This window comes from Pelodiscus sinensis, chromosome 31, assembly GCF_052426305.1.
Source record: "Pelodiscus sinensis isolate ZL-2025 chromosome 31, ASM5242630v1, whole genome shotgun sequence".
In the NCBI taxonomy this organism is placed as follows: domain Eukaryota; kingdom Metazoa; phylum Chordata; order Testudines; family Trionychidae; genus Pelodiscus; species Pelodiscus sinensis.
This window is the reverse complement of record NC_143082.1, coordinates 3178490-3202790: the sequence shown is the minus strand read 5'-3', so window position 1 is coordinate 3202790 and position 24301 is coordinate 3178490. Positions and strand designations below refer to the sequence as shown.

At 63.0% G+C, this 24301-nt stretch overlaps 3 protein-coding genes across 6 annotated transcripts; 2 read left to right on the top strand and 1 right to left on the bottom strand.

The window, feature by feature from the left end:
- The first annotated feature begins 196 nt into the window (after positions 1-196).
- On the top strand, positions 197-11755 carry FBXW9 (F-box and WD repeat domain containing 9). Of its 2 annotated transcripts, none has more exons than XR_012896661.2 (11): positions 197-346; positions 1615-2037; positions 2983-3122; positions 3653-3781; positions 4592-4704; positions 6278-6369; positions 7257-7455; positions 8471-8619; positions 9287-9400; positions 10048-10137; positions 10657-10705. XR_012896661.2 is itself a non-coding variant. In XM_075902426.2 (11 exons), exons 1-11 carry the CDS (start codon positions 244-246, stop codon positions 11181-11183), a joined length of 1494 nt encoding a protein of 497 aa, XP_075758541.2. In that variant the 5' UTR covers positions 197-243; the 3' UTR covers positions 11184-11755. The 2 variants fall into 2 exon arrangements, 1 of the variants encoding a protein (XP_075758541.2); XM_075902426.2 differs by lacking the exon at positions 7257-7455 and adding an exon at positions 11109-11755 and having other exon boundaries at positions 10657-10722.
- A 1951-nt stretch (positions 11756-13706) lies between these two features.
- Positions 13707-19804, top strand: DHPS (deoxyhypusine synthase). Its single transcript, XM_075902427.2, has 10 exons — positions 13707-13863; positions 14268-14476; positions 15052-15216; positions 15454-15575; positions 16002-16098; positions 16527-16613; positions 17401-17506; positions 17850-17953; positions 18192-18317; positions 18400-19804. The coding sequence occupies exons 2-10, from the start codon at positions 14273-14275 to the stop codon at positions 18493-18495; spliced, it is 1107 nt and encodes a 368-aa protein (XP_075758542.2). The 5' UTR covers positions 13707-13863; positions 14268-14272; the 3' UTR covers positions 18496-19804.
- On the bottom strand, positions 19548-24178 carry WDR83 (WD repeat domain 83). 3 transcript variants are annotated; one of them, XM_006111858.5, is made up of 10 exons: positions 23756-24178; positions 23520-23645; positions 22582-22702; positions 22167-22272; positions 21666-21714; positions 21431-21557; positions 21089-21156; positions 20615-20723; positions 20111-20225; positions 19548-20007 (listed from the first exon to the last, which is right to left on the bottom strand). In XM_006111858.5, exons 2-10 carry the CDS (start codon positions 23620-23622, stop codon positions 19852-19854), a joined length of 954 nt encoding a protein of 317 aa, XP_006111920.1. In that variant the 5' UTR covers positions 23623-23645; positions 23756-24178; the 3' UTR covers positions 19548-19851. The 3 variants fall into 3 exon arrangements, with proteins under 3 accessions (XP_006111920.1, XP_006111922.1, XP_089630783.1); XM_006111860.5 differs by having other exon boundaries at positions 23772-24178; XM_089774657.1 differs by having other exon boundaries at positions 23520-24178.
- Between the last annotated feature and the right edge of the window lie 123 nt (positions 24179-24301).

Below are 24301 nucleotides of genomic sequence, written 5' to 3'. Positions count from 1 at the left end.
TGCCGTGAGACAGCTGGCTTAGGGCAGGGGGGGGGGGGGGAGGAGAGCCCCAGGCTTCCTTAGCCAAGGGGGGGGGCAGCAACTCTGGGCCTGGCTCGGGTCTGCTGCCCCCCTGGAAGGCTGGACAGAACACTGGTGCGATGACGTCACAATTGGGCCAGCCACTGCTGATGTCACAATACAGTGACGTCATGACTCGGGGCCTGCAACCTTCCCCACCTCTAGCCCCTCCCCGGAGATCGGATGTCGGCACTGCGCGGTGATGTCATTTCCGCGCGCCGGAAAGTGTCTAGAAGCCGGAAGTGGAGCGCGGGAGGGAGCGGGGCTCTGCCGGCTGCTGCCCGGGGTAAGCGGGGGCCGCGACGTGACACCCCCGGGCCGGGCCCCGCCCCCCCCGCTCGGCGCGGGGGGTTAAACTCTGACCCGGTGCCGGGGGGGGGGTCTCCGCCCTACGCGGCCGCGGGGCCCCGCCCGGGAGCCGGCTCGTCTGGGGGGGGGGGGGGGCGCGGGCCCTTGTCAGTCCCAAGCTCCGGCTCCCCGCCCGGGGGGTTCCTGGCTCCGCCCCGCCCCTGCGGACGGTCACGTGACCTGGGATCTGCCAGGCCCCCCCCCGCGAGGCCCCCTGCAAACGTGACAGAAAAATCCCCTTTTGTCCCGCGCGCCACTGCCCCCCCCCCGCCCCTCTCGCCTCTTCGCAGGCTCTGGGCGAGACTGAGCCCGTCTCCCCCCCTCCCTCGGGAAACGCTGCAGAGCAGGGGGAGGGGATTTGCGAGGCTTTGGGGCAGCAGGTGGATGCAGGGGCCGGCCTAGGGGGATGCCAGTAGAGACCCGCAGAACAGGCACCAAGCCCGGCACGTTCAGAGCAGAAAGGAGACGCTAATTTTTGAGAGGGAGGCTGATTAACCAGCGTCTGAAAGGAAGGGCGGGTCCCCTCTTCTCTTCCTGGCCTGCCTGGGTCTTTCTGGAAGCTGCGTTAGGCCAACACGGCGTGGTTGAGACGTGGGCAGTCACTGGGCCCTGCCCCCCATTGCAGTCACCTGTGACTCTCAGGTAGCACGGAAGGTTTATTGTCGACAGGGACACAGTGTAGACCAGACTGGTCAGCACAGTAACTGGAAGCATTCAGGACACTCCATCTTGGGGAGGGGGGGCTCCTCCCAGTCCTCAAGCCAGCAGGGAGAAACTCTCACTCAGCAGCCCTGTCCCAGCCCTCCCTCCAGCCTTTGTCCTACTTCCCCTGCAAAAGGTGTCACCTGGTCGCGCCCTCCACCTAGGTATGGGGGCAGTGCCCAGGGAAACTGAGGTACACCCATGTGAGGTTCCTACAGGCCGGTAGAACTCACGTGCAGCATAACAAGGGAATGAAATCCCCACTTTGTCGCATGGGGCTCGCAGTGGGGTCGCTGGGTGACACTGAATGGCCTGTGACTCTCCAATGGTCACTTCTGGCCTTGTCCTCCCTTGCTGGGCTGATCGCATGCAGTGCTGGATGGGGCTGGACCTGTCCCTTGCTGCTGAATGCCAGGCTTCAATGACCAGTGGTCTGGCGGGCTATGTGCTGTACTGGTTCCTATGCCGCACTCTTCTCTCTCCCTCTCCCTCCTGCTTCTGCAGCCATGGATCCGGCCCCGAGCTCCTCCGAGGACCCCCCAGGCTCCGACAATGACTCTGACGCAGAGAACAAGGTTGACCCAGACATGCAGGCTCAGGAATACATCGACCGTGTTCTCAGCTCTGTGCAGCCCAGCCCCAAAGCCCAGTGCTCCCCTCCGGGGTCGCTCTCTGTGGAGCCCCGGGCCCCGGAGCAGAGGTCTTTCCTGGAGCTGAAGAAGTCTCCGGCAGGCGAGGACGTGACCTCTGGGCTGTTAGCCCTCCCTCTGGAGCTGATCCTGGAGATCTGCTCTTATCTGGAAGCCAGGTTTGTTCTCGAGGTCTTGCCCCTGGTCTGTCGGACCCTCAGGGATATTGTGCAGGACCAAGTGACCTGGAGGATTCGCCTTCAGAAGAGGATCAGTGGGTGTTACCCGGTGGTGGAAGGTAGATCTCCATTGGGCTTTCTTCATTGGAAGTGGGGCTTGGAGGAGAGACGAGGGCTGGTGGCCAGGACTCCTGGGTTCAGGCCTATTTCCTGGCCTCAGAGAGCTTTACTGCCTTGAGCGTTTGCTGCTGCTGAGGTGCTGCTGGTTAGAGCTGTGCAGAGGGTAACGCTGACTCCAGGTCCCTACCCCCAGCTCTTGATGACAGTTGGGTCTAATGGTTAGAGCAGGAGGACAGTGAGTCAGGGCTCCTGGGTTCCATCCCCACCTCAGGAAGGGGGTGGGTCGGTCTAGTGGTTAGAGAGGGTGGAGGTAGGGGCACGAGGAATCAGGACATCTCAGTTCTCTTCGCTGACTTCGCTGCGTGATCGTGGCCAAGTTCCCTCCCTGCTTTGTCTTGACTTCACCTCTGTAACGGCAGTAGCTCTCCTGCCCTTCCTTGGAGAGGGGGGCAGGGTGGTTTGAGGCAGCAGTGCTGTGCGTTAGCTTTGCTGCCACCCATTTAAAAGGGTTGCCCTGGGACCTGTAGGGGCGGCCTTTAGAAGAGAAGGGTTTCCGGACCCTACAGCAGTGGTTCCTAACCAGGGTGTGCGCACCCCTGGGCTTACCAGAGTCTTCTTTTATTTTATACTGTAGTAGAACCGAGGCCATTGGCGGGTTGTCAGTGATAACTTGGCTGTGCCACTTCTCTGTCTCTGTGCCTGGCTGCGTAGGCAAGTAGTGTTTGGGTGAGGTGGAACGGGGGTACCCAGGCCAAGGCAGACTCCTGAGAGGGGCCCTGTAGTCCGGGAAGGCTGAAGAAAACGCTTCCACAGTCTCAACTCGACCTAGTGCACCAGGCGGTGGGATCAAAGCTCCCAGCAGGTTGGAAGCCTCAGATTCCCTCCCCGCCCAGAGCGGGACCCCCCCAGACCCTGATCCTTGCGCTGTCTCCCTTGCTGCGCAGAGGAGGACTTTGACTGGCCAGCTGCCTGCATGGAGGTGGAGGAGCATCTCCGGCACTGGGCCTGTGATGGCGAGAGAACCGAGTACTTCTCCCTCGCCGACGGCCACTTCGCCTCCATTGACTCCGTTCTGCTCCTCCAGGTGAGTGCCGCTTTCCGCCTTTGCCGCAGTGTCTGGGAATCCAGGCTCCATCCCCGGCCCTGGGCTGGAAGGGGGTGAGGCCCAGCGAGGGGGAGCAGCATCCGGGCTCTGGGGGTCAGCAGCTGCTGCTCTCTAATCGCGACAGGCAGCCGTGGGCTGGGGCAGGAGCGGCCGAGTCTGGTGGCTTGTGGTGGTTTTATCTGCTGAGTCCTGTTAGCTGGGGCGGGGCCCCACGTTGGTCTCTGGGTCCAGGAGTTCTGTAGGGACAGGGCAGACAAGGCTTTCACGTGACCTCTGAGCGGCTCACATCGCTGGCACGGGGAAACTGAGGCCCGGACCCAGGAAGTGACCTGCCCGAGCTCGTGTAGCGAACTGTTGGCAGAGCCAGGAAGAAACCCCAGGAGTCCTGACGCTCGTCCCCGCCCCACTCCTCGCACCGCCTGCTTCTCTGTGCATCCTGTCCCCTCTGCTCACGCACCAGCGACTGACCCGTTGCTCCCATTTCAGAGGCCCGTCTCCTTGCCTTGCAGGGCGGGGCTCTCTGCGTCTCGGGCTCCCGGGATCGCAACGTCAACCTGTGGGACCTGCGGCAGCTGGGCCAGTCCCCGGACAAGGTGCTGGTGAAAGCGCTGGGCACGGAGCGCAACGGGACACACAAGGTGGGGGCCTCGACGTCACCCTTCCTGGGGCGGGGGAGACGGGGGGGGCTACTTGCCGGGCTTCCTGTGAGCTGGCGGCCTCCGTCCCCAGCGCGGATACTCCTGAGGAGCTGGAAGGCGAGTGAGCGCCCCCTGCTGCTCGTCTCATCCCAGCCCTGTGGGGCTCCTAGCGGCCCCCCAGCCCTGGCCGTTGCCATCAAAGCCAATAGGCACATCGTGGGGGCTTTGTTCTGGGGACGGCAGTCCTGCTGAGACCCCCCGGGGGGGAAGTCCCCAGCTTATGCCCCTCATGCCTTCTGTCGGGTGGTATTGTCAGCTGGCTCCCTCCCCCACACCGGGGTCCTGCCAGAGCCGACCCGTCCATAGGGCAGTTTGGGGCAGCCGCTCCGGGCCTTGCGTTTTGGGGGGCCCCACAGAGCCCAAGGAGGTTTGGGGGATTATCGGGGGTCCTGGCGCTGGCAGCAGGGTCCTGTGGGTCACATCACTCAGGGCAGGGGGCGGGCTTGGGGAAAGGGTTGGAACAGGAGTGGAGCAGAGGTGGGGTCTGGGGTGGAGTTGTCCTGGACCCTGCACCCCTCTAGAGATGGGCCTGGGTTCTGTTTCCCACGCTGAGATAACATGTCTAGTACTGACACAGGCAGGGCGGGCCAGGGCCTCTTTCATCCCCCCCCCCCCCGTGCCTCAGTTTCCCTGTGTGCACAATGGGGATAACTGTGCTGCAGAGGGGCTGTGGCCTGCAGGGCAGGGCAGGGCAGGGCAGGGAGGGCAGTCCCGCGACTTTAACCCTTTCTTCTCCCTTGCCCTGCACAGGGCTGGGTGTGGTCGCTGGCTTCTAGAGAGCACAAGGTGTGTTCCGGCTCCTGGGACAGCACAGTGAAGTTGTGGGACCTAGAGGCCAACGGGCAGCAGTTTGGGGAGATCAGGTACCGTGAGGCTCAGGAAGCGACCCTGGCCTGGCTCCGAGTTGCCTCCCTGCCTTTCCCTCCGCGAGAGGGAGACCTTGGAGGGCTTGGCCCCCAGAGGGCTCTGGGGTTGGGGTGGCCGTGCCCGGTCGAGAGGAGACGCTGCTGGGCAGAGTCCAGACCAGAGTAAGGAAGTGGGGGTGGCCCGGGCCAGGGAAGAGGGGTGAACCTTCCCGTGGGGCTGGGGCTGCTGGGCAGGAAGCCGTCCCTTTGCGTGGCTGACTGCAACTCGGCCGTGCTCTCTGCCATCCCCGCCAGGCAGACTGGCCCAGGCCGCTTCATGGGCTGAGTCGCGAGGGGGCGGTGGGGCGTCCGAGGGCCAGGCTGCTCAGCGGAGACTGCTGCTGGGCCGGAGGGGGGGCGGCGCAGTGGTTAGAGCGCTGGGCCAGCATGCAGGAGAGCAGGACTCAGCAGTGGGACCTTGGACCAGTCACTCAGTCAGATCCCGGATCCTAACTCCCAGTGACATCCAGGGGCATTAGGTACCTCCTGCCTACAAAATCTGGCTCCCCTTTCCCTCCCCATACAGTGCGGGTGAGTGCACTGCCTTGCCCGAGGGAGGTAGAGAGAACGTGAGCATTAAAGAGAGCCAGGTGCTGTGATGTGGCCGTGGGGGGATGGGAGTGAGGGCGGGGGAGCAGGTTGGCAGGTGCTGTGAGTTGTGGCTGTGGGGGGATGGGAGTGAGGGCGAGGGCGGGGAAGCAGGTTGGCAGGTGCTGTGAGTTGTGGCTGTGGGGGGATGGGAGTGAGGGCGAGGGCGGGGAAGCAGGTTGGCAGGTGCTGAGAGTTGTGGCTGTGGGGGGATGGGAGTGAGGGCGAGGGCGGGGGAGCAGGTTGGCAGGTGCTGTGAGTTGTGGCTGTGGGGGGATGGGAGTGAGGGCGAGGGCGGGGGAGCATGTTGGCAGGTGCTGAGAGTTGTGGCTGTGGGGGGATGGGAGTGAGGGCGAGGGCGGGGGAGCAGGTTGGCAGGTGCTGTGATGTGGCTGTGGGGGGATGGGAGTGAGGGCGAGGGCGGGGGAGCAGGTTGGCAGGTGCTGTGATGTGGCCGTGGGGGGATGGGAGTGAGGGCGAGGGCGGGGAAGCAGGTTGGCAGGTGCTGTGAGTTGTGGCTGTGGGGGGATGGGAGTGAGGGCGAGGGCGGGGGAGCAGGTTGGCAGGTGCTGAGAGTTGTGGCTGTGGGGGGATGGGAGTGAGGGCGAGGGCGGGGGAGCAGGTTGGCAGGTGCTGAGAGTTGTGGCTGTGGGGGGATGGGAGTGAGGGCGAGGGCGGGGGAGCAGGTTGGCAGGTGCTGTGATGTGGCCGTGGGGGGATGGGAGTGAGGGCGAGGGCGGGGGAGCAGGTTGGCAGGTGTTGTGACGTTACAGAAATGCGGATCTGACCAGTACCTTAGGGAGCAGGAGCGGAGGCGAGGGGGTCTCACCACCCGCCCAGAGGGACCAAAGGGCTTGGCCAGTCCAGCCCTGGGAGGGTGACGAGGCTGGTCCCGAAGGCTCACGTTTGCTGTCCCTTGGCTGTCTCCCCTCCCCACTCCCAGGGGGAAAGCTGCCGTGCTGTGTCTCTCCTACCTGCCCGACATCCTGGTCACTGGGACCTACGACAAGAAGGTGACAGTGTACGACCCACGAGGTTTGTGCCCGGGGGGGCTCTAGGATCAAGGTGCCAGCTGTTGGTTGGGCCCATCCCAGCACTTTCAGCTGCTCCTTTCCCAGCCCCTCGGCCCGGAGGGTCTGTTCTCCGCCCCTCCCGCTTGCTCGCTCTGCGCCTCAGCCTTCCCCCTTGTAAAATGGGCGGATGCTTCTGAGCCGCCTGGTGAAAGCGACCAGGGCTGTGCAAAGGGCCTGCTGCATGTGAGCCTCCTCCCGCATGGCCCCGCGAACGGCGAGGCTGGGGGAGCCCAGGCCAGCAGGTCAGTTCGTAGCCTGTATCGGGAATCCGGGTCCCAGGGATCTCGCGAGCAGGAGGGGGAGGAGGGTGAATTTGCAGGACAGTCCCATTAGTGAGGGGTTCGTGGAGAGTGGAGCCGATGCTGCTGGAGCTTGTTGCTCCGCAGGATTGGGCCAGTTCAGCCCGCTCGCAGGAACGCTGCTCCCCTGGTTTGGGGCAACCCCTCCCCTCAGCCTGCGGGAGGGAAAATCCACTGGCTGGAGGTGAGGCTCTGTGGGACTGTACCCCAGGTGTAACCTGTCCCGATGGGCAGCGGGGTCCCCTCCCTTCTCCACCCAGGGGAGCCTTTCCATGGCTTCTCCATGGGTGTGACCGCCCCAGGTCTGCCCACCCAGCCTGCTGCGTGAGAGAGACTCCCAGCTGTCCTGTCTGAGCGCCTTGCGGCCACGCCTGAGCCACACTGCAGGGCAACACCAGCCACGCCCAGGCCCAGGCTTCCCGCAAAAACGTGCCTCTGGTGCAGTCCAGGCCCCCGAACAACACGCGCTCGTGGACGGTCCGTCGTTCCATTGCTGGGAAGCGAGCTGGGCAGATCCTGCTGCCCTGACCAGTCTCCCCAAACCCTGCAGTGCAAACAGCCTGGGTTGGAGAAACCGGCAAAGCAAACGAGCGTGTTAAGCCCCAGGAGGTCACAGGAGGCATCAGAGAGAGAAAAGGCAAAACTCAGCTGACCCCCCGCGAAGTGATTTCGGAAGTCGCTCTTGCCGCCAGTTCATCGTGGATGCCTGAGGCCGTTCGGGGGCGTGTGCCCTCCCCTGTAGTGCTTGGGTGAGAATCCCCCGCAGCCAAGGTCCAGGAGACAGACAGTCAGTCTGGGTGGCCAGGAACAAAGCCTGCTTCTTGGTCATCCGTAGATGATTTTTTGTGGCCCCACCTTGGGTATGTCTAGATAAGTTTACTAGACACAGGGAAATGATTTAAATAATCGCCGCTTCATTTACATCAAAATGGCCGCCCCACTGTGCCGATCAGCGTTTGGCGGCGCAGCGGGGCAGTCTGGACGCTCCGTGGTTGACAATGGAAGCCTTTGTTGACCCCCCCCCCCCCCCGTTATGCCTCGTGAAATAAGGTTTATCGGAGCGGTCAACAAAGGCTTCCCTTGTCGACCGCAGAGCGTCCAGACTGCCCCGCTGCGCCGCCAAGCAGCTGATCGGCACAGCGAGGTGGCCATTTTGATGTAAATGAAGCGGCGATTATTTAAATCATTTCCCTGTGTCTAGTAAGCTCATCTACATGGCTCCGTCGAGGGAGCCATGTCGTCTAGACATACCCCTTGAGTCCAGCAGAGCGGCCACTTGCGCTGATGGTTCCTTTTGACCTCGCTGGCTCCGGGCTGAGGCCTTTTGTCTCCGGTTTGTGGCTGCCCTGCGGGTGGCGGGAACGTGCCTCAGTGGAGTCTTGTAACTTTGCATCCAGTGTGGCCGGGCACAGGTTGCTAAGCCCGGAAGGCACCGCAGACCATGATACCCGTCACGAAGCAGACTGGGACACGCTGTGCCCCACAAGGCGTCCTTAGTTTGCTTCTAAAAGGGGTGGGGCACAGGGTGTCCCAGTCTGCTTCTCTGACCGCAAGGTGTGGCTCATGGGGGGGATCTGCCCACGACTCGGGGGGCAGGAAGATCTGGCCCATGGCTGGTGGGCGGGGGTGCAGACTAGACCATTCTTGCTTTGTTTCCCACTCATGAGGGATGGGTACCCAGGGCCTCGTGCAGGCACTTCCTGGCTAGGATCCCCTCCGTCACCCGGCAGAGCTCTGTCCCTGACGCTGTTCCCTTCCCGGCAGCCCCCCAGGCCCCGCTGAAGAGTCGCAAGCTCCACTCCAGCGCCGTCCTGTCCCTCGTGGCCGACGAGCGCTTCATCATCTCCGGCAGCGAGGACCGGACGCTGGTCGTCTTCGATCGACGGACCAACAGTGTCCTCCAGAGGCTGCAGGTGGGGGCCTGGTTTCCCTCCTGGCTGCCAAGGGCAGTGGGGCTTGCCTGGGATCACCGCGGAGAGGAGGGAGATGGGAGTTTTAGACGCGCTCTAGCTGAGGCTCTTTTTAGAAATATGTAATCAGGAGAGCGTCCCTGACGCTGGCTACTTCTGAAGGAGGGTGTGGGGTGCAGGGAGTCAGGATTCCTGGGTTCTAGCCCTGGGAGAGGAGTGGGGTCAGGTAATAGTGTGGGTCAGGACTCCTGGGTCTGCCTGTGATGTGCTGGTTGACTTCTGGCAGGTCAGTTTCCCTAGCTGTACTGTGGGGGGTAAGAGGCCTCCTTCATAGAGGAAGGTTTGCAGTGCTTAAGGACTGACGTGCTTTTAGCTCCTCCCGCCAGACGAGCCAGAATTCAGCTCCTTCGCCAGCAATGAGGGGTGCTGCTCGATAAGAAACTATTATTAAAACATGCTGAAGGGCTGCTGTGCCCATGTGGAACCTCGGGCGCTTCCGGGTCCGTCCTCAATCTAAGTCCCCCTGAAACCTGAGCCTCTTTCTCCTGTTCCACTCCTCGTACTCCACTTCCCCACAGGGTCCCGAGAAACAGGGTGTTGTGAGATTTCCCCTTCCCCACCCGCATTGACCCGTCCGTGCCACCCTCTCTCTGCTCCTTTCTGCTTCCAGCTGGAATCCTACCTGCTCTCCATGTCTTACCAAGGGACGCAGCTGTGGGCCGGGGACAACCAGGGACTGCTCTACGTCTTTAAAAACAGAGGCGGCAGCTTCCAGCACAGCCGGGTACGTGAGCTAGGGCTTCAGGGGACCGGGCCTGTTTGTCCCCCTTTCATCCTGGGGTGAAATCTGGCTCCTGCTGGATGCTGCTAGTTGACTGCTTGTGACTTGGGCCTCTGAACTCAGCTGATGTCAGCTTCCTTGTCAGTTTCACTTAATGCCTGTCTTCCATTAGCCCCGTGCTGGCTGGGTCTCGGGTCCCCATGTCCTGGAGGGTGCACCCCACCCTGGAGGGCAGGGGAAGGGGTCTCAATGTTCCTTGACCCTCCCCCCCTCCCCTCCGCTGAGATGGCAGCTGATGGCACAGTGGGAAGGAGCTGACCTGGCCAGACTTTTTGTGCCTTTAGCCCCCGTTTGCCTCGGTTCCCTGTTAGCATGGTAGTACCTCACGGGGGGGAGGGGGATCGTGACAGCTCAGACACTGTGGCGATGTGTCCACATGAATACCTGGTGAGGTACGAGCTGCCACCCTCTGAACCACTTTGGAGAGGGACCTGGAGGGTTGAGGTTGGGATGCGGAGAGTCCCTGGCATGGAGGAGACGGGTTAGGAACAGAGAGATGCTGGGATCCATGTGGGTTTGGAACAGGCAGGCCATGGCTTTCACCCCTGATGGGGCTTGCAGGGGGCTCATGGTCTTCTTCCTCCCCACAGTACTTCGACGTGGGTCACCGGTCCCAGATCACTGGGGTCTGGCACTCCCTGGGCACGCTGTACACGACCTCCACCGACAAGAGCCTGCGGGTAAGATCCAGGCTTTCCTAGCGGCCCTTCTCCACCACTCATGGGAGCCAGGAATGCCTGAGTCCTAACCCCAGCCTTGGGACGCTGGCTACAAGTTACGTCCCTGCTCTGTGCCTCAGTTTCCCCACCAGGGGGTAGGGGCAGTGGCCCCTCTCGTTTTTCCATCTGTGTGCAGAATAAATGTTACAAGTGCAGAGGCACATGCCGATGTGCACCACCCAAAAAGCCACAGGCTGCCAGCTGTGGGCGCTCTGCTCACCAGCTGGGTGGCACCTGGGCAGCTGTCCCAGGGCTCAGCTTCCAGGGGACACGGGAAGGGGTGATACCTGCTTCCTGCAGGGCTCTGAAGGTGTCTTGGGCCCTTGGTAGCCGGCCCTTGTCCTGGGGTAGCTGCACCAATGCAAACCCCCTAGTGCTGACACCAAAGTACCAGTGCCCCCCCCCAAAACAGCACACGGAGAGGCTCCTCTGAGACTCACTAAGCTCAGTGCAACCTCCCCACAAGTCGTCTCTTTCCAGATACACGTTCCCACGGACCCGCCTCGCACTGTCTGCACGCGGACACACAACAACGTGCTGAACGGGGTAAGGAAGCCCCGGGCCTCGGAATCGGGGAGGACAAGAGTGTCTGGGCATTGAGCGCCCAGCCACCTTGCGTGCTGTGCTCTAGCCGGGGGGAATCCCCGTCCCTGCACTCTCCCCAAGCCACACCTGGCTGACACGTCCCGTCCTGGCTTCCTTCCTGTGGCCTGGGCCCACGGCCACTCAGCTCCGCCCGGGGGAGCGCTCCCTTCTCCTTGCACACACGGGAGGGCCCCGCAGCCATGCTGAGCACTAGGACACCTTGTGGCTAAACTCGGAGCGGGGGCAGGGTGTACGTAGCAGGAACCCTGGAGCCGGCGCCCCGGGATCCTGGATTGACGTGGCCTCAGTCCCCTGTGCCTGTTCACACCCCCTCTCCTTCCCCCCAGATCAGTGCGGAAGGCAACATTGTGGTAGCTGCTTCCGGGGGCCTGTCCTTGGAAATCTGGAGGCTCAACGCCTGATGGAGGCCTGGATCTGCGGAGCCGTGTGTTGCCGGGGGAGGTGCTGCGCCCGGCGCCCGACTGCCGGCCGGGGGGCCAGAGTTCCGGCGCCCGTTCGTCGGTCATTTGTTCCTTGTTCTTTGGAAGAGGCCCGAGGAGCCGCGAGGTCGAAGTTTCGCTGCCTGAGCTCACCCTGGCCCTGCTGTTCCTAGAGGGGTGGGAGCCCGGCCAGCCTTCCCCCGCCAGGTGCACTGCCTTAGCTCTCTGGCTCACGTTCTTCCCCTCCCGCTCTGGGCTTCTTAGCTGGCTGAACCCTGGCCTGATTCCCAGGCAGCCTTTGCTACTGGTCTACCTGCCACGGTGCACGGGCCCTGGCTGCTCCTTCGGGGCCTGTTCCAAAGGCCTCCGGGGTCACAGTGCAGGTGGGGCTGGGAGTGAGGGGTCAGTCCGCTGGACGGCGCCGTCGGGGGGCGCTTGCTGCTAAGGGCTGAGGAAGGCAGAGGCAGGGGCTGATCGACTGGATGTGTAACCTAACGGGACTAAGTTTGACCCACGTGCTTATGTTGTTGATTAAAATATTCTGCCAGACTGGAGCCGAGTAGAGCGCTTGGTGGGTTCGTTATCCCCTTCCCGGTGCAGTCACAGGCACGCCGTGTTGGAAATTCCATCCCGGTCTCCTGGGAGCTCCAGACACGGCGGCTTTCTCCTCTCCCTGCCTCCCCACAGGAATCGCAAGAGCAGAGTGAAGCACTGGGGGGAATGGGCTATGGAGGCTTTATTGGGGGGTGGGGCTGGGCTGTGAACAGGGCCCTGAGCATTTCACTGACGCCAGTGAGAGGGTCCCTGTGCCACCTGGGGCCGTTTGGACAAACACAGTGTGAGGTTTCGGGTTCTGGCCCAATCCCTGAGGGCCTTCCTGCCTGTGCACAACGAGCTGGCTGGGGCAGGCCCCTTCCCCAGCAGAACCGGCTGCTGTGGCTAACTGGGGTCCCTGCAGTGCGGGGGTGTATGTCTGTCTGCCCTCGCACTGTAGTAACCCTCTGCTTCCCAGCACCCCTCCTGGGAAATATAGGTGGGGAAACTGAGGCACGGGGGTACTGCAGCGACTGTTCCAGGCTGCCACTGACTCCCTGTGCAGACGTGGCATCCTCCTTCCACCCGAGGGGGGGTTGAGAACAGAATGGGTAACTGAGGCTTCACTTCTGCCCTTCGTGCTCTTCTCCCATGAGGGTTTGCCAGCTGCCAGCCTGGCCCAGCACTGAAGTTCCCTGCAGTCCCTGAGGGATGGTTTCTTTGGGACCCAGAACAATCCCAGGCTGGCCCTTTGCTGTGGACACATGGCCTGGTTCCTTCCCCCCCACCCTCGCATATGCCTGGAGCTGATGAAGGATTGCCGTACGGGGGAGATCCTGGCCTGACCCCTGTCCTAGTGCCTGCCTTGGAGACCTTGGGGGGGTCAAAAGGCAGGTGAGCAAAGTCAGAGGGTGGGCTGGGGAACAGGGACTAGTGGTTGGAGCAAGGGGTGGGAGCCAGGACTTCTGGGGTCCCCTCTCTGGGAAGGAAGTGGGGACTAGTGGTTAGAGCAAGGGAGGCCTTCCTAGAGATGGGTCCAGAACATAGGGGTCCTGCTTCCTAACGCCTGTCCTGGAAGGGGGAAGTAGGGTCTAGTGGCTAGAGCAGGGGCATTCTGGGAATTGGGACTCCTGGATTCTCCTCCTGTCTTGGGGAGGCCCTGGAGTGTGAGTGCTTGCTGCTCACGTCCTTGCTCTGCCCCCTACTCTCCACTGTCCTTCCAGAGCTGTCAGCAGGGTGCCCCATCCTGGAATGGAGGAAGGGGTCAGGCACCTACTGCCTCCCTATTGCGGAGCTGACTTCACAGCTGTCCCAGGCAGTATCTGTTTTTCTGCTGGGCCCCCTGCCGGGCCCAGTCACCTGTGAAAGGAACATGCCGGCCTGATTTAGCTTCCACCTCCTGGGCAATTAGTGCTCCCTGCAGGACGGCTCCCTCTAATCCGTCCTGTGAACGGGCTGGAGGCCAGAACAGGCTGATCTCTGTGTGCGCCCTGGGCTGCTGCAGGGCTGGAACCCCCCCTCCACCCGCATGGACCAGCTGCCCTGGGCGGGGGTCTCTGGGACGGGACTTCCCACGGGAGCAGCAGCTGCACCTTTTCAGGCCCGTGTGATGCTGGGGAGCGGGGGGAGGTGGGGAGATCTGAGGTGGGCAGCCAGGACGCCGGTCTCGCCCCCATGGGCTGTAGGTTGGGTGAAGAGCGGGGCCCTGCCAGTCCCGCACCAGCGGAACTCCCCGCTGCAGGATGACGCGGGGGAAGGCGGGTGGTCTCTATAGCGTTAACCGACGTGCTTTCGCTTATCGGTTAATCGATTCCGGATCCATCCCCGCCCGGGGTCCAGTGCGGGGCTGGCTCAGCTCGGCTGGGCTGGTGTTTGAAGGGGCCTGGCGTAGGCGCTGGGCTCTTGGGTCGGAGGACACTTGACCCTGCAGGGCTCCCGTACGTGGCTTCTATTCAAGATGGCGACGCCCACGCATACGGTCCCCGCGCGGGGGCGCTCGAGGGGCAACATGGCGGCGCCCAGGCGTACGGACGCGGTCCTGACCCCGCGGGGCTGCCGTAGCCGGCCGGGCTGAACATGGCGGCGGCCAGGAGCGCGACAGCGGGGCGAGAAGGGCTCTGAGGCGCAGGTAGGAGCCGGGCGGGGCCTGGAGCGGGCGGGGGGTTCCGCGGGGGGGTTCGCGGAGGGAGTTGGGGGGTTCGCGGGGCGGCTCGGGGGGGATTCGTGGGGAGGTTGGGGGGGTTCTCGGGGGGGTTCGTGGGGAGTTTGGTGGGGCTCGCAGGGGGAGGGGCGGCTGGGGGGGTTTCGTGGGGAGGTTCGCGGAGGGGGTTGGGGGGGTTCGCGGGGGGTTTCGTGGGGGGGTTGGGGGGTTCGCGGGGGGGTTTCGTGGGCAGGTTGGGGGGTTCGCGGGGGGGTGGGGGGGTTTCGTGGGGGGGTTGGGGGGTTCGCGGGGGGGGGGTTTCGTGGGGGGGTTGGGGGGTTCGCGGGGGGGGCGGCTCTGGCGGGGGGGCTGACCCCGGCCCGTCTCCGCAGGCCCCATGGAGAGCGCGGCCGAGGGGTTCCCCGCCGCGGCGGTGGCGGCCGTGCTGAAGCCCAGCGCCGTCCTGCCCGAGGAGAGCCTGCGGGTGCGGGGCTACGACTTCGGGCGCGGGCTGGATCACCGGGCGCTGCTCCAGTCCTACCTCACCACCGGCTTCCAGGCCACCAGCTTCGGGCAGGCGGTGCAGGAGATCAACAGGATGGTGAGCGGGGGGGGCTGTGGGGGCGCCAGGACTCCGGGGCTCCGTGTCGCTCGCCGCAGGCAGGTCACTTCCCCGCTGTGAGGCCAGAGACCTGGGTGGGGGCCGGTGGCCTGGGCGTCTGCGCTCCCCGACCCAGCAGCCGGGCAGGCCCGTCTCTGCCAATACGCAGAGCACCCAGCTGAGTGGGGCACCAAATTGCACGGTGCCCATGCAGCTGGGTGCTGCATATGGGCTGTAGCAGCCCCCTCCCCTGGCTGGCCAGCCCCCTAGCCCGTGGGCTCTGTGGCAGCTCGGATCCCGTTCCCCAGCCAGGCCCCTGTAGGGTGGGTAGCCAACAGCTGGAGAGAAGCAGCTGCGAGGCTGTTCTTTGCTCCCCGGGCCCATGCCCCTGCGTCTCCCCCGCCCTGCCTAGGGCTGCCAGCTCTCCCAACCAGACTCATTTGCAGCAGTGACCTTCGGTCTGGGAGAGCTGGCAGCCCTCCCCCTGCCCCCACAGTCCCCTCAGTGCAGGGCTGTGTAGGGCATCAGCATGGATAGGGATGGCCCTGCTGATGTGGGGCTGCTCTGGTTCCCAGATCGCGGCGAAGCTGGAGCCTCTGGGGGAGGAGGAGGAGACCCGTGCAGACCTGAACCCCTGCCGCCGGCAGCCCTCAGGCTGCACCATCTTCCTGGGCTTCACTTCCAATCTCATCAGCTCCGGCATCCGCGAGACCATCCGCTACCTGGTGCAGCACAACATGGTAAGGCCCCTGCCCCCTCCAGGTGCTGAGCCCTGCTCCCGTGTCCCTCTGTGCCCTCTTGACACTAAGCACCTGCATCCAGAGGTGCCCCTGTATGTCAGGCTCTGCCACCCAGGCTGCTGTCATGGCCCCCCCATTCCCTTCACCCACCACAGAGCTGGGCTCTCCCACCTGATGATCAGTGGGAGGGCTCCCTGGGGTGGGGTTCTGACAGGCTGGGGTCCCTGTGCCATGCAGGTGGACGTGTTGGTCACGACAGCGGGTGGCGTGGAAGAAGATCTCATCAAATGCCTGGCTCCGACCTACGTGGGGGAGTTCAGCCTGCGAGGGAAGGAGCTTCGGGAGAGCGGGATCAACAGGTACAGGCGGGGCTGGGGTAACAGCTGGGAGGCAGGACTCCTGATTTGGGGGAGAATAGTGGCTAGTGGTTAGAGTCACGGGGGACTAGGAGTCAGGCCTTGTCAGTGCTTTAGGAGGAGAGTGCAGTCTAGTGGTTAGAGCAGGGGAGCCAGGACTCTCCTGGGTTCTCTCCCTGCTCTGGGAGTGGGGCCCAGGAATGAGAGGGGGAGGCTGGGCTCAGGAAATGATGCTCTAGAAGTGAAAGACGCTGTATTTGTTCTCAGCCCCTGGATCCATCCAGCCATGATCCTCTTTGTGCCCCCCCCCCCCCCTGGGGATCAGGAAATGCCAGTGGTGTCCCTGTTCCTTGGGGTGGGAGGAGGGGCTGAGCCCAGCTGGGCTGGGGGGGGGGGGAGGGCTGGGGATGAACCTGCTCCTGTCTCCAGGATCGGGAACCTGCTGGTGCCCAACGACAACTACTGCAAGTTCGAAGACTGGCTTATGCCCATCCTGGACCAGATGGTCGCCGAGCAGAACATGGAGGTGAGGGCGGGGGGGGGGGGGAGTGTCCTGGGGAGGGGCTGCGGCTGTAGGACACTGGGAAGGTCTCTGACCTGATCCCTACTCAACCCCCTGCCAAAATACCTGGCATGTGCAGATGGGTGGAGGAAGGGGGCTGGGAGTCAGGGCTCCTGGGCTCTGGGAATGGAGTGTAGGGGAGGGGGGGTGTCCAGTGGGTTGAGCAGAAGGTGGGTGGGTGGGACACCAGGAATCAGGACTCTTGGGTCTTATACCTTGGGTGAGGCACATCCCTCTGTGACTCGGTTTCCCCATCTGCACCATAATGGGGAGAGCTGCCAGGTGGGGAGCTGTGAGGGTGGGCCCCAAGTCTCTGAGCTGGGGGGCAGGGCGGGGCTCGGGTCACTGCAGGGGGGCGCTTTCACTGCAGCTTTGGCCCTTGGGCCCTGCAGGGGGTGAAGTGGACCCCGTCCAAGATGATCGCACGGCTGGGCAAGGAAATGAACAACCCCGAATCGGTCTATTACTGGGCACAGAAGGTCAGTGGAGGGGGGTGGTCCTGTGCTTCAAGGGCGCTTCTGTTCATTCCCCCCAGGGTCCGGGCTAACCATGCCCAGGGTACAGCCTGGCTTAGCTGAACCCCCCCCCCCCCCGAGTGCCCCTCTAAAAGAGCCTGGCTGATGGGCTGCTTGGAGCGCTGCCCCTTTAAGAGCAGGCTAGATACTGGCACAGAAATGGACCAAGTCTTCCTGGGTCCCACCTGGTGGGGGGTGAGGATCAGCAGCCTGTTCCCTGGTCTCGTGCCCTTCTGCTTGGGGTGTGGGGCATCCACATCAGGGGGCAGCAAATCTCTCCCACCCCCTGGCTCCAGCTGCCCCCCTGACATGAGACAGTTTCCCAGTGGGGCGAGTGGTGGGCCAGACTGGGAGCGCTGGGGTCTAGTCCCAGCTCCGCCACTGGTCTGGTGGGAGGCCTCGGGCATGTCCCTTCCCCCTCTCTGTGCCTGTTTCCCTTCCTACCTGCTCTCTCTTCAGGCTGAGCTCTCTGGGGGAGGGCCCATCCCTTGGCATGTGCCTGATTGCTCAGGAAAAGGGTGTGTGTGTGTGGGGGGGGGGATGCAGCTCTCAGCATGATGGGGTTCCCGCGTTCACTTGCAGGGGTCTGGACTGGACCATAAAATAGTGGCCCTGCTCCCCTACAAATGCTACTTTGATTTGAGGGAGTCTTCCCCCCATCAATTGCTGAAGGGGGGGATAATCCAGGCTCCCCCTCCCATCCCCTCTGTCCTGCCCCCACTCCCCATCTCATCCATGTGCCCCTTTGCAGAACAACATCCCGGTGCTAAGCCCGGCCCTGACAGACGGTTCCCTGGGGGACATGATCTTCTTCCACTCCTACAAGAACCCCGGCTTGGTGCTGGACATCGTGGAAGGTGATTTATCCCCCCTCCTGGGCACGGTGCTTTCTCCGCCCTTCCTGATCGCTCAGCGCCTCCCTCCCAGCCCCTGGCTTAGAGCGGGCCAGAATCGTGGGCCCCTCCCTATGGTGCTGGGGTGGAAGTGAGGGGATCCCCTTCATCTTGAGCTCCTGGGCACCCTCGCTCCAGTACGGCAGAGCCTACGGATCATCCCCCTGCTGAGCCCCAGACAGAGTCGGGGCCTCCCGGGTCCTACCCCTGCTCCGGGATCGGGGGGTGAGGCGGGGCAGGATTCCTGGGTTCTGTCCCTGGTGGCAGGAAGAAAGGGGTCACTGTGATATCTCTCTCTCTCTGGCAGATCTCCGGCTGATCAATACCCAGGCCATCTTTGCCAAGAAGACGGGCATGATCATCCTGGGAGGGGGGCTGGTCAAACACCACATCGCCAACGCCAACCTGATGGTGAGCCCCCCCCCCCCCCCCCCCCCGGGTTGGGCTAGCACAGGCCTGTCTGTCCTCTGCCCCCCCAATAGGCTGGGCTAGGATGTGTTAAACCAGGTGTATGGAAGAACCATGCTCTAGCTGGAGGCCAACAGTCAATTCAGGGATTAAATGTAGCACCCAGATACTTGGGAGGTGGATCTGGGCTGCCCCCCAGGAGAACCCGCCCTGGTTCACACCCCCTCTCCCCGCCCTGCAGAGGAACGGTGCCGACTACGCTGTCTACGTGAACACGGCGCAGGAGTTTGACGGTTCCGACTCGGGGGCCCGGCCGGACGAGGCCGTGTCCTGGGGGAAGATCCGCATAGACGCCAAGCCAGTGAAGGTGGGTGTGGGGGCTGAGTGGGGAGGGGCCAGGGCGGGTCTGGGTGGCTGCACTCACGTCCCCGTCGCTCTCCTGCTGGCAGGTTTACGCCGACGCCTCCCTGGTTTTCCCGCTGCTGGTGGCTGAGACCTTCGCCCAGAAAGCCAACGCCTTTGTCTTGGAGAAACAGCACGACTGAGCCTGGCCCAGCAGGGCCCTGGACTGACGCCGTGTGGGGGGGGGCTGGATGGGGAGGCAAGCCCTGGGCCAGGAGCAAAGGGGCTGCTACCCAAGCTCAACTTCCTCTTCCCAGAGATTGCCCCCCAGCCTCTGGCCCTGTGCCGGGCTCGCTCTGGGATCCCTCCTGGGCCCTCAGACTGGGGGAAGGCAGGAGGGAAGTGGGGGAGGGGCTGGCTTGACCCCCTTCTCTCTTTAGCCCCCTGGAGCATGCCTGGGCTTCTGGGCCGGGCCCAGCTCAGCTGCTGCCCGGCGGGTGGCCCTGCCTGCCCGGGAGGGCTGTGACTCTCAGCGCACTGAGGCGTTAGGCCAGGGCAGGGTCATGACCTGCTGCCCACTGGGGGTTGGCAGAACCTGGCTCCCCCCCCCCCCCTTTAGGCCCCATAGACTCATGATGGGGCCACTTCTTCCTTCTGGTCATTTCATTTACTGACTGGAGGCTTTGGGTGGCTGGGCCAGGCCTGGACCTGATGCTGCAGGGCCCATCTTAATGAAAACGATTTTATTATTGGCTTGTGGGAGAGAACAGCTGTGCTCCAGCATCCCCCCCCCCCCCCCGCTGCCACTGGGTGAAAAGGGGGGAACCTCGGTTGAAAACAGCAGGGCAGATCCAGCAAGCCAGCTGTTCGCTCAGGTTAGCAGCTCATGCCCCTGCCCCCCAGCTTTGCTGTGCATGAACCGGAGCTGCTGTGTCCAGTGCCCCACCCGCAGAGTGGGGGAAAGCCCCTCGTGCCAGTTAATGGAGGAGGCCTGATGCTCCTAGCTCTAGGGCACCTGGGGGGAGCCCCACACGTGAGCTGGGCCCCTGCTATTGGCTCGGCTGAGCCCTTCCAGTGGGGGTCACTTGCTGCTGGAATGGCCCAGATGGCAGCTTGTGCCCAAGTGTGTGTGTGGGGGGCTTGGCACGTGGAAAGGAGGCCCCGCAGCAGTGGCTGTGCCCAGGCCTGGTGCCACCACTGGGCCTGGGTGCGCCATGGGAGGGCCGGGGGATATAAAACCCCAAAGCCAAGGGGGTCTCATCCATGGAGAGGCTTTAATGTTAGTGCCTGGTCCCTTCTGCCACGGGCTGTGGTAACAGGGGGCATGCGGCTGTAAATAGGAGCTGTAGGGTCATGGGGCAGGGCCTGGGCTTCTGCATGGCTGGGGTCTGAGCTGCCGTGTAGGGCAAGAAGCCCGGCTCGTCCCACCCCTGCCTGCCACGCAGCCCGCAGAGTCTAGAATATCCCTGCGCCGGACTCCAAGCCATGCCTCAATAAAGCAGCTGCCCCAAAGCTGAGTCCGCGTGTGATTGGCTGGGTTGGGGGCCAGCTGCCCTGGCTCAACAGCCCAGCGTCGGCTCCTGCGCCTCGTGGGACTCCTCCCTCCAGAACCACACGTGGCCCTCGGTGGCAGTGAGCAGGCCCGGCTCGCTGGGGTGGAAGGAGAGGGACTGGACCACGCCCCGGCTGACTGGCAGGCTCAGTGTCAGGGAGCCCTGTGGGGGAGGGGAAGAGCAGAGTGAGAAGGGCTGGGGGGAGGAGGGGCCTGACCCCAGGGCAAGGAAGGGCCGGGGCCTAGACCAGCCCAGCCCCACTCACCTCCACCAGGTCCCAGAAATACACCTTCCCGTCCTCCGAGCAGCTGCCCACGTGCGTGTCCTTCTCGCTCAGGCAGCAGTCCAGCTTGTAGGCCGTGTTCTTGTGGCCTGTGTATCTGGAGCAGAGCAGCCCAGTCAGGTCTGCAGGGGGGGAGCAGGGACCCCTCCTGCTGGACCCCCGCCAGCTCTCACCACTGGTGCGGATGACACAGCATCCTCCTGCCTCTGCTGGTAGTGAGTGTCCCAGGCTGGCTCTTGGCATGGCCGAGGGGTGGGACTGAGTTCAGTGAGGCAGGTGCCTAAATCCTTTGGGAGCTTCAGCCGGGGGGAGGGGGGGGAGCTCAGAGTCAATCGCTCACCTGCAGACCAGCTAGTGTCTGTACCCAGATGGGGTGGGAGGGCTACCCCAGACAGACACACGTGTGCGAGAGGGGACCTAGGACTGACTGCCCCGTGCTGGGGGCAGGGAGGGGGAATCTGCCCAGGAAATTAGGGGCTCACTTACTCTCCCAGCATCTCCCCAGTGTCCTTGTCCAGCAGGCGCAGGGTGGAGTCCAGGCTGGCGGCCAGCGTGCACTGCCCGTCCTTGCTGAAGCACACGCTGGTGACCGGGCCTGCACGGACAAAGCAGCAGAAGCGTGGGGGTGGGTGAAAGCTGAACCAGACAACACCCTGCGCTGGGGCTGGAGCCAGAGCCAAGCCAGTGCCCCGTGTGGGGAAAGGCCGGTGACTCATTTCCTTGCCTGCCTGTCCCCCACGTTGGGGTAACAGGAGCTGGTGCCCCCTCCAGGGTGAAGGGGTTAATCCCGAGGGGGCATTTGTGCCTATGCTGGTGTAGGACTCCTGGGGAGTTCTCCAGCAAGTCCAGGCGGCTGTTTCCTACCCAGGCTCTGCTCTAGGGCCGTGGCCTGTCCTGGCTCGGCGGGGCTGCCTGGGGATTGCCATGGCCCCCACTGGCAGTAGCCGTTCTTTCACTTACTTCCAACGTAATCCGAGCACAGCTCCCCTGCACGCAGGTCGTAGCGCCGCACGTGGCCATCCACAGAGCTGGGGATTACAGGGAAAACAGAAAGTGAGGCCCAGCAGAGGCACTGCCAGGGCAGCGCCTGGGGATACAGGCAGCGGAGGGAGTCAAGCCCCTGAACCAGCTCCATTCCCACATGTGGCACCCTGCAAAGGGCAAACCTGAGGCCACGTGTCTCTGATTGAGGGAATTCCTCTCCCAGCTCCGGCGAGTCTTTGGTCTGTGCCTGGCTCCTCCAGCAGTTCTAACTCACACTGGGCTCTATAGCTCCCTTCCCCCCGTGGTGCCTCCCCTCACCCAGAGAGGATCTCGTGGTCCGACACTTTCAGGCTGGACACCCCGTCCTTGGCTTCGTCCAGGATCTGGATGGGCTCGGGTCTGCGTGAGCGGCAATCCCAGCACCGGATGCTAGAATCGATGGAGCCTAGGAGGGAGCACAGAGCGGAGGGAGAGTAACAGCCTGGCCAAGGCCCTCGCTGGGCCTAGCCCCCGGCTAGCGAGTCAGCTGGGGCACCTGAGCTGGTTTGCTCACCTGACAGGATCACAGTGGCCTCCTCGTTGAACTGCACACAGTTCACCTTCTGTGGGTGGAGAGAGGGGGTGGGCAGACAGCCGGGGCTGAGTAGAGTCGCAGCTGCAGCATGGGGCCCTGCACTTGCTGGGCCGTCCCCTAAGCAATTGCCCCAGCTCATCAGCATCTCCCCCTCCCATGCCACACCAACACTGCCCCCATCCCATCCCCTGCAGCTGCCCCCTACAAGCAACTCAACCCTGCTGCTTCACCACCCTGCAATGCTCACACACCCCTCTAGGAGTCCCCCCTCGATTCAGTCCCTGGCTGGGAGCAAGGACCCTCCCAGGACTGGTGTAGTAAGCGAGGGAGCATCCAGCTGCACTGTGGCTTGTGCCAAGTCCCAGTGGGACAGGGAGAGGGCAGCTGGGCCCCTCCCCAACACGTAGCCGGCTGGCTGGCTGATGGAACATGCATCGACCCCCAACCCAGGCAGCATGGCCATAACCAAACGGGCCTCACCCCAGCGTGGCCTCGGAACTTGCGGATCACCTGCCCAGTGGCCACGTCCCACAGGACAACCGTTTTGTCAGCCCCGCAGGAGCAGAGCTGGCTGTTATCGAAGGAGCTGTGGGGGAAACAGGAAGACAAGGTTAGGCTCTACCATGGGGAGCTGGCCGTGCAGGGAGGCTTTGCATCTCTTTGGCATGTCGGTGTAGTTGTGCCTGTTTTACAGATGGGGAAACTGAGGCACCAAAGGGGGAGGTGCCACACAGCAAATCAGTGACAGAACACAACCCAGGAGTCCTCACTCCGCCTCTGCCATTAACCCCTTCCTCCCCCACTCTAACCACTTCCAAACCAAACACTCTAAAGTGGTTTCACTCCTGAAATCCTGTCGGTTATGAGAGAAGTGGAGTCCACCCCCTGCCCTTACCCAGCCGCGTCCAACACTTCATAGCCATGGCCGCTGTAGGTCTTCAGGACGGTCCCCTTGTGGGGGTTCCACAGCTTCAAGGACTTGTCGCTGCCGCAGGTGAGACAGTAATTTCCATCCACTGTGGGAGACGGGACAAAGAACGATGCACAAGGACCATGTAAGACCACAGCTGCCAGTGTCTGCCCCACATCCAGCATTTCCACCCCACATCTGCACTCTCCTCTCTGATGTCCACTCCCTCTGCATGGCTGCTTGCTAGCCCAACTCCTTCATGCATGCTCATCCGCTGTCCCCAAGCTCCCCAAAATGATGGGAGAACCTAAGAGCAAACCTACGCGGGGACACAGACTCCCCTCATTCCCACCAGGACACAATAGGCAACATCCTAACAGCGTAGGCCAGGGCTACTCCATACGCAGCCCGTGGTGCAGTTGGGGTTTACACGGGGCTCAACACACGGCCCACGGGTGGGATCCTTTGAACGTGGCCTCCACTGGGAACACATTCCACAACGGCGAGGCATCTCCCAGGTGGGGTGAGCAGTGAAAGATGCAAGTGGACGGGCTGGCTGGAACAGACAGGTACAGGGTGCCAGTGTTTCTAGCCCCCAGGGAGGAGGTGTTGGGAGTGTGAAAGAAGCTGCGTGAAGCCCCATATATTTGCACGTACATTAAACTACATTTAAGTTGCGGCCCTCAGCATGTGCTGTGAGTATCATTGTGGCCCCTGGGGCTTTAAAGTTGAGTAGCCTTGGCCTAAGCTCTTGACATGCTGGCAACAATGGGTCCCTAAATAGCCTTCACTGCGCTGACTTACTGCTCTAACCACTAGACCCCGCTCCCAGAACTGAGAACAGAACCCAAGAGTCCTGGCTCCCATTCCAATCTCGTAGTCCCCACTCTTTCATTTTATGGGACCCGTGAGGATGTGCTCACCATTAAATCGCACTGCCCTGACTGCTCCCTGTTTGCACTCCAGAGTCTGCACCAGCTTCTTTGGCAGCTCTGTCTTCTGGGGCTTCGGTTCAGGAAACGCCATAACGGGACCCAAGCAGCTGGGACCTGTGGCAATTCCCACGGGGGTAAATCTGGGAGAGCTGGACTCCGTTCACGTGGGGTTGGTGACGCGACTCAACTGGGGCAGGCTGGGGGAGGGGTTACAAATTTCTCACCAGACTCCGGCCTTACAGGTGTCTCCCTGGGAGCAGGACTCACTCGCTCGGGGAAGCAGACGGTTCCGTCCTGGCTTAGGAAACAACCGGAAGGTGATTTTGTGGCTGTTGCTGCCACAGGAGGCAGGGCCAAAGGGGAAATCCAACCCCCTTTATATTTAGGGCCTGGCTAGGTTTGCAGGGCGGCCAGAGGTCACCCTCTGAAGACCCAGGGAGCCATAAGGGGCTTCACACATTTCCAGTCTCCTAGAGCCACCCCCTATAGAACGGTGCCCACTGTCCTTCAACCCCCTCTAGCCTCTCCCCAGCCTGGCACCTATAGAGCCCCCTATAGCCACCCCAGGTCCTTCCAACCCCTACAGCCTATTACGGCCTCAATCATCCCAGAGCTTCCCCCGCCCCTATGGCCCCTCTTGCTTCCTCCCCCCACGTTGGTACCCGGGAAGAAGCCGGAAATTCCGTGTCCGGCTCCTATTCCCGTCCCCCGGCCCCGGCTCCCTTGGTTCCGCCCCGCCATGTCCCGCCTCCCCTGAGCAGGGACCCGCC

Excerpts from the sequence above, each read along its gene's own strand:
- WDR83 (XM_089774657.1), bottom strand. The coding sequence starts at position 23,622 with ATGGCGTTTCCTGAACCGAAGCCCCAGAAGACAGAGCTGCCAAAGAAG. Across the intron at positions 22,703-23,519 it reads CAGGGCAGTGCGATTTAATG|TGGATGGAAATTACTGTCTC; the intron begins GTGAGCACATCC and ends CGTCTCCCACAG. Across the intron at positions 20,226-20,614 it reads ACTGGGGAGATGCTGGGAGA|ATACACAGGCCACAAGAACA; the intron begins GTAAGTGAGCCC and ends GCTCTGCTCCAG.
- DHPS (XM_075902427.2), top strand. The coding sequence starts at position 14,273 with ATGGAGAGCGCGGCCGAGGGGTTCCCCGCCGCGGCGGTGGCGGCCGTG. Across the intron at positions 16,099-16,526 it reads TCGCCGAGCAGAACATGGAG|GGGGTGAAGTGGACCCCGTC; the intron begins GTGAGGGCGGGG and ends TGGGCCCTGCAG. Across the intron at positions 17,507-17,849 it reads GGTGCTGGACATCGTGGAAG|ATCTCCGGCTGATCAATACC; the intron begins GTGATTTATCCC and ends TCTCTCTGGCAG.
- FBXW9 (XM_075902426.2), top strand. The coding sequence starts at position 244 with ATGTCGGCACTGCGCGGTGATGTCATTTCCGCGCGCCGGAAAGTGTCT. Across the intron at positions 2,038-2,982 it reads GTGTTACCCGGTGGTGGAAG|AGGAGGACTTTGACTGGCCA; the intron begins GTAGATCTCCAT and ends CTTGCTGCGCAG. Across the intron at positions 6,370-8,470 it reads GACAGTGTACGACCCACGAG|CCCCCCAGGCCCCGCTGAAG; the intron begins GTTTGTGCCCGG and ends CCTTCCCGGCAG.